Below are 7522 nucleotides of genomic sequence, written 5' to 3'. Positions count from 1 at the left end.
GGCGGAGGTTGCGGTGAGCCGAGATCGCGCCATTGCACTCCAGCCTGGGTAACATGAGTGAAACTCCGTCTCAAAAAAAAAAATAATAATAATAATAAATAAATAAATAAATAAATAATTCAACAGGCACTGTGGTTCACACCTGTAATGCTAGCACTTTGGGAGGCCCGGATGGGAGGATATCATGAGCTCAAGATTTTGAGACAGACTGGGCAAGTAGTGAGACCCAATCTCTATAAAAAATTAAAAAATTAGCCAGGCGTGATGGCATGTGCCTATAGTCTCAGCTACTCGGGAGGCTGAGGTGGGAGGATTACTTGAATCCAGGAGGTGAAAGCTGCAGTGAGCTATGATCACACCACTGCCCTCTAGCCTGGGTGACACAGCAAGATGCTCTCTCAAAAAATAATAATAGCCAGGTGCAATGGCTCACACCTGTGATCTCAGCACTTTGGGAGGCCAAAGTGGGCAGATCACTTTGAGGTCAGGAGTTCAAGACCAGCCTGGCCAACAATGATGAAACCCCATCTCTGCTAAAAATACAAAATTAGCCAGGCATGGTGGTGTGCGCCTATAGTCCCAGCTACTTGGGAGGCTGAGATAGGAGAATCACTTAAACCTGGGATGTGGAGGTTGCACTGAGTTCAGAGTGCTCCACTGCACTCCAGCCTGGGTGACAGAGTGAGACTGTGTCTCAAAAACAAACAAACAAAAAATAACTTTCGGCTGGGTGCAGTGACTCACACCTGTAATCCTAGCACTTTGAAAGACCAGGGTGGGTGGATCACCTGAGATCAGGAGTTCGAGACCAGCCTGGCCCACATGGTGAAACCCCATCTCTACTAAATATGCAAAAATTTAGCCGGATGTGGTGGCAGGTTCCTGTAATCCCAACTACTTGGAAGACTGAAGCAGGAGAATCACTTGAACCTGGTAAGCGGGGGTTGCAATGAGCCCAGATCGCGCCATTGCACTCCAGCCTGGGCAACAACAGCAAAATTCCATCTCAAAATAATAATAATATAATAATAATAATGTTTTTTAACACAAAAATCAATTTTCTATATTCTAGTTATGAACCATTAGAATTGAAATAACAAAAAATATTAAATACTTAAGGAAAAACTTGACAAAAGATGTTAAACACATGTACACTAAAAACTACAGATTTTTGACAAATTAATTACATAAAAATTCATGGAATAGACTACATTCACTGTCTCAGTTATGTCTACTAGCTGACACGTTAAGATGACAAATTTCTACATAATAACGTAAAAAGATACAACATATAACCCCATCAAAAGCTCACCAGTCTTTTTTGTTAACACAGGTTTTTCCAAATGTTACATATTTATGATGTATTGAAATATATTAATCCCTGAATTAACAGAATAAACCTAAGGAGGATAATATGGAACTAAGTTAATATGGATTCTGAGCGAAGTAAAGAATAATAGCTGACTGCAATAGAGGGTACTCTGTCCAGTGGGAACAGGAGAACAGATGAATAACAACTTTCTTACACTTTTATTTTGATTTTTTTGACATGGAGTCTTGCTATGTTGCCTACACTAGCTGGCCTTGAACTCCTGAGCTCAAACAATACTCCTGCCTCAGCCTCTCAAAGTGCTGATACTACAGACGTGACCCACACTGCTATTATTATTACTATTATTTATTTTTGAGACGGGTTCCACTGTGTTAGCCAGGATGGTCTTGATCTCCTGACCTTGTGATCCACCTGCCTTGGCCTCCCAAAGTGTTGGGATAACAAGTGTGAGCCACTGTACCCAGCCTTTATTATTATTATTTTTTTGGGTGGAGTCTTGCACTCTTGCCCAGTCTGGAGTGCAACGGCACAACCTTGGCTCACTGCAGCCTCTGCCTCCTGGGTTCAGGCAATTCTCCTTCCTCAGCCTCCCGAATAGCTGGGATTACAGGCGCCCACCACCACGCAGGGCTAATTTTTTGTGTTTTTAGTAGTGATGGGATTTCACTATGTTGGCCAGGCTAGTCTCGAACTCCTGACCTCATGATCCAGCCACCTCAGCTTCCCAAAGTGCTGGGATTACAGGCGCACTTTTATAATCCCAGCCACTGTGCCTGGACTATTATTTTTTTAATGATTATTATTATTATTACACAGCATCTCATTCTGTCATCCAGGCTGGAGTGCAGTGGCATGATCTCAGCTCCCTGCAACCTCTGCCTCCTAGATTCAAATGATTCTCATGCCTCAGCCTCCAGAGTAACTGGGACTATAGGCGCATGCTGCCATGCCAAGCTAATTTTTTTTGGGGGGGCGTATTTTAGTCGAAACGTGGTTTCACCATGTTGGCTAGGCGGATCTCAAATTCCTGAGCTCAGGCAATCCACCTACCTTGGCCTCTCAAAGTGCTGGGATTATAGGCGTGAGCCACTGCACCCGGCCTTCTTGTTTTTTCCCCCCAGAAATGAGATCTGACTGTGTTACCCAGGCTGATCTCAAATCCCCAGCCTCAAGCAATCCACCTGCCTTGGCCTCCCAAAGTGCTGGGATTACAGGCATGAGCCACCATGCCTAGCCCCCACACTGTTATTTCTTGAAATTGTTTTTTTTTTTTTTTGAGACGGAGTTTCGCTCTCGTCACCCAGGCTGGAGTGCAATGGCGCCATCTTGGCTCACCGCAACCTCCGCCTCCTGGGTTCAGGCAATTCTCCTGCCTCAGCCTCCTGAGTAGCTGGGATTACAGGCACATGCCACCATGCCTAGCTGAATTTTTGTATTTTTAGTAGAGATGGGGTTTCACCACGTTGACCAGGATGGTCTCGATCTCTTGACCTCGTGATCCACCCGCCTCGGCCTCCCAAAGTGCTGGGATTACAGGCGTGAGCCACGGCGCCCAGCTTGAAATTGTTTTTGGTTTTGAAAACAAACCGTCGGCCGGGTGCAGTGGCTCATGCCTATAATCCTAGCACTTTGGGAGGCCAAGGCAGGTGGATCATGAGGTCAAAAGATTGAGACCAGCCTGGCCAACATGGTGAAACCCTGTCTCTACTATCTCAGCACTTTGGGAGGCGGAGGTGGGCGGATCACCTGAGATCAGGAGTTTGAGACCAGCCTGGCCAACATGGCGAAACGCTGTCTCTACTAAAAATACAAAAATTAGTCAGGCATGGTGGCAGGTGCCTCTAATCGCAGCTACTCCGGAGGCTGAGGCTGAAGAATGGCTTGAACCCGAGACGGGGAGTTTGCAGTGAGCCTAGATCGAGCCACTGCACTCCAGCCTGGGTGACAGAGTGAGACTGTGTCTCAAAAAAAAAAAATTTATTGTCTCATAGTCCTGGAGTCCAGAAGTCTGAGGTCAAGGTGCTGGCAGGGTTGGCTCCCCTGGAGGCTGGGAGGAAGTGTCTATTCATGCCTGTCCCAGCCTCTGTAGCCTCAGCGTTCCTTGGCTTGTTCACGGCCGCCTTCTCACTGAGTCTTCATGTTGTCTTCCCTCTGTACACATCTGTCTCTTTGTTCAAATTTCCCTTTTTTTTTTTTTGAGACGGAGTTTTGCTCTTGTTACCCAGGCTGGAGTGCAGTGGCGCGATCTCGGCTCACTGCAACCTCCGCCTCCTGGGTTCAGGCAATTCTCCTGCCTCAACCTCCTGAGTAGCTGGGATTACAGGCACGTGCCACCATGCCCAGCTAATGTTTTTTGTATTTTTAGTACAGATGGGGTTTCACCATGTTGACCAGCATGGTCTCGATCTCTTGACCTCATGATCCACCTGCTTCGGCCTCCCAAAGTGCTGGGATTACAGGCTTGAGCCACCGCGCCCGGCCAAATTTCCCCTTTTCATAAGGACACCAGCCATGTTGAATTAAGGTCCATTCTACTGACTTCAGCTCAACTAGATCATCTGCAAAGATTCTATTGTCAGAGAAGGTCACCTTCATTAAGTAGTGGGGCTTAGGTCAGGAGCGGTGGCTTATGCCTGTAATCCCAGCACTTTGGGAGGCTGAGGTGGGCAGATCACTTGGGGTTAGGAGTTTGAGACCAGCCTGGCCAACATGGTGAAATGTGTCTCTACTAAAAATACAAAAATTAGCCAGGCATGGTGGCAGGCACCTATAATCCCAGCTACTTGGGAGGCTGAGGAGGAGAATTGCTGAAACCCTGGGAGGCAGAGATTGCAGTGAGCTGAGATCACACAAGTACACTCCAGCCTGGGTAACAGAGTGAGACTCCAAAAAGTAGTGGGGGTTAGGATTTCACCATCTTTTTAGAGGAGTACAATTCAACCTGGAACAGGAGAAGTTGCAGAGGATGTAGAGACATATTTTAAGACCTCACACTAGTGGGGGAGAGTATAGATGGCAGGAGCAGAGGTTTAGGGCGAGAATGACCCTGTGGAGTGTGGCCTGTGTTGGAAGTGAGCCTGGGAGGGATGAGAGAGACAGCTGGGGAGCAGGGAGCCTCAGAAGGTAGTTGAGTGATGTATAGCTGCACAGAGGTGGGGTGAAGGAAGCAGCCCGTGGTGCAGGGGAAGCCTGTGTGGGAGGAGCTGCTGCCCCTGCCCCCTTGGTTGATGGGGACCCTCGTAGCTGCTGCCTTTGCTGTGGGAGTTGCCCCCAGCAGGGCCCGCCCCACCCACTTCCCTGGTGCCCTCACTGCCCAGGGCCTGACCTTTGCTGCTTCTTTGCAGAGCTGGCAGCCCATGGGGACCTGGTGCAGAGCGCCATCTGGAGCCGGGACGGAGCCCTCGTGGGCACGGCCTGCAAGGTGAGCAGGTGGGCGGGGAGCTTCTATGGGACTCTGTGCAGGTCTCCTGGGCTGGGACCCCTGGGCTGGGCCTTCCAGGCTTGCTGTTGAGGGGACAGCGGAACACTGAGGTCAGGATGGGCATCTGTGTGCCCCGCTGCCCAGCTGCTCCTCACACCCTCACTCACCTGCATCTGGAAGCCCCCACCCCACCTGGGCCCCTGTCAGAGCCCATCCTGGTCCCTGGTTTGCACCTTAACGTCCCCACTCTCAGCCAGCCTCCCCTGGCCACCTGTCTGTTCTATCTGAACCGCCAGCCTTTCCATGAGACTCTAGTTAAGTGGTGTCTGCACACAGGTGCTGGGCCTGGCCCCAGCTGCTAGGGAGGCAACTTCCATCAAAGACAGTTACAGACAAGAGGACCTGTTACCCGGGCCCTGCAAGAGGGACGTGGTGCTTTGAGCTGGTTGGACAGGCCAGGGACGTGTGGCCGGTGGTGAGACACCTTTGGGAGGAGGAAGCCAAATGTTGGAGAAGGGTTGAGTGAGAGGCTTGGCGGTCCTGAGGCAGGAGGAGAGGCCTGTCACTGGGACTGGGACGCACTGTGGCAGGGAGGGGGTGCTAGATAGAGGGGCACCTGGTATGAATGTTCTTAGCAGAGCTGCTCTGGGCTGGCTGCAGCCTTGTTGAGCTGCCGGTGGCACCTAGAGGTGTCAGTGGAGTCTGGGCCCAGCGTGGCTCTGAGCAGAGTCAGGGCTGCAGGTGAAAAGGTCGAGTTTGTTCGATTTGCTGACCGTGTAGTGCTGCCCCAGGAGGGGATGAGAAGAGCCTCCTGAGGGGAGGTGGGAGGAGGAAAGCCAGGACCTGGCTGGGGCCCGAGACCAGGGCCAGAGGACTTCCCTAGGGAGGTGGCCCTGGGCACTATGAATGGTCTCTGAAGACTTGTCGGGATCACTGGGGACAAGGGCACCCATCAGGGCCCTTCTGGAGGTGTGCTGGGCCTGAAGACACGTGAAGACAGGCTGAGAGGCATGGGAATGGAGCCGGACAGAAGCTGGCAGGGCGGGAGGTGGACCAGACCTGAGTGTCCCACCCCAGGGCTCTGCATACTTGGACAGACCCTAGTCCAGCTTTCTCTTCTGTACTCTCCTTTTGTGGAAGCTGCCTCTCCCAGTCTTGATCCATTTTTCTTTTGCGGTATTCATTGAGTGGAGGATCCCAGACACTGGCCTGAGCTTTGGGCATCAGTAAGGCCTCTGGGGTAGCCTCTGCTGGAGGAGATCTGTTATGTGTGGTCCAGCCTAACCCTGCTGGGGATGGCTTCCCAGGCAGAGTGAGCTTGAGGCCGGTCCTTGAGGGATGAGCCCTGGCTGAGAAGGAGGGGACAGGCGTCCCAGGCAGAGGGGATGGCCTGGGCAGTCTCAGCAGGACTCAGGGATGGCTGCCTTGGGATGGTGGCAAACTCTCTCTACCCTTCTGTTACTGGTGTGGTGGTCCAGGCCCCCCTCCTGGGAGTCCAAGCCCCATTTACCATCACAATTGTACAGGGAAGGACAGTGAGCAGCTCTGTGGGTCACCAGCTGGGCCACTCTTCTCCTTGCTTGCTGATATCTTGCCAGGAAGAGTCAGGAGTCATAGCACAGAGGAGCTCATGCTGCTTCACCACTAGACAAGTTCCCCCCACTAGACCCAGAGCTTCAAGTTGCAGAGACGAGAAGCACACATTTCCCAAGTGGGTTGTGGGAGTGATGTTTAGTAGAACGACTCCCTCTACTTCCCCTGGTTCCTGGACCTAGGAATTCCACCTGTGGGGATGCAGCATCGCCTCCAAGCTGCATCTGTCAGCACGGGCTAGGGCCAATAGGTGCTTCAGCCTCGGGTCTGCTGCCCCCTTCTTTTGCTGTAAAAGGGGTACATCCTGGTGGGGGCCTTCTATACCAGAAACCCTGGCAGTATGGAGCCGGGAGTGGGGGGCAGCCTATGACTATAGGGCAGCTGGTGATGCCTGTGGGTCTGCAGAGGGCAAGGGCTTGTTCTGAGCTGTGGCTGGCGTGATGGATGGGCCCACCCCACAGCTGGAGGGAGCCTGACCCCCTCTTTGCAGTGGCTGGGCACATGATTCTCGGTTTATGCACTGGAGCTGCTCATGCCATGGGCTGCCTGATGGTGATGGGGATGCGGGCCTGGTTATGGGGCTTCCCACCAGAATGTGCCCCCATCCCAACTCCATCTCCCTTCTGGCAGGGAAACCTCCCTGCTTCTGGTTTCCACTCCTGTCCCGCCGCTGTGTGGATGGAGCAGGTCTGCCTCCCAGGACCACTGAAGGCAGCTCCTGCTCCCTCCCAGTTCTTCCCACTGGGTAAAGGTGTCTCCAGGGCTGGGAGAGAAGGGGCAGGCGGCCGCTAGGGGGCGCATCCTCCTCACAGATGACCCAGCCCGGCCTGCTGTGCTCCTGCTCCCTGCTTGGTCGAGCCTGGTAAGCCAGGGAGGACGTGGTCTCTGCAGCCCAGTTCCTCCCCGCTGCGCCAGAGTGGCCTCAGTGTGCACTCTGAACCCTGGTTTGGACCCCGTGTTAAGATCCTGCACCTGGTGGTCCAGCTGCCCACGTGGAGTGTGCGTTGTGTGTTCTACCCTTAGCCCCAGTCCCCAACCCTGCCCAAGGGCGGTGCTGCCTCATCCTCACCATTCACAGGGCTGGGCGGGTGGCCAGGCTCATGCCTGTAATCCCAGCACTTTTGGAGGCCGACGTGGGAGGATCATTTCAGCCCAGGAGTTCAAGACCAGCCTGG

At 52.7% G+C, this 7522-nt stretch overlaps 1 protein-coding gene across 1 annotated transcript in view; it reads left to right on the top strand.

The window, feature by feature from the left end:
- Positions 1-7522, top strand: part of LOC108287511 (coronin-7) — a 63672-nt gene that overhangs the window by 10671 nt on the left and 45479 nt on the right. The window contains exon 4 of the mRNA XM_017505954.2: positions 4678-4754. Within this exon, the coding sequence (XP_017361443.1) occupies positions 4678-4754 (77 nt within the window). The remainder of the gene's footprint in view (positions 1-4677; positions 4755-7522) is intronic.

Source organism: Cebus imitator, unplaced genomic scaffold (assembly GCF_001604975.1).
Source record: "Cebus imitator isolate Cc_AM_T3 unplaced genomic scaffold, Cebus_imitator-1.0 Scaffold346, whole genome shotgun sequence".
NCBI lineage: Eukaryota > Metazoa > Chordata > Mammalia > Primates > Cebidae > Cebus > Cebus imitator.
Note: the sequence above shows the minus strand (reverse complement) of the source record. Positions and strands in the feature narration are given on the sequence as shown.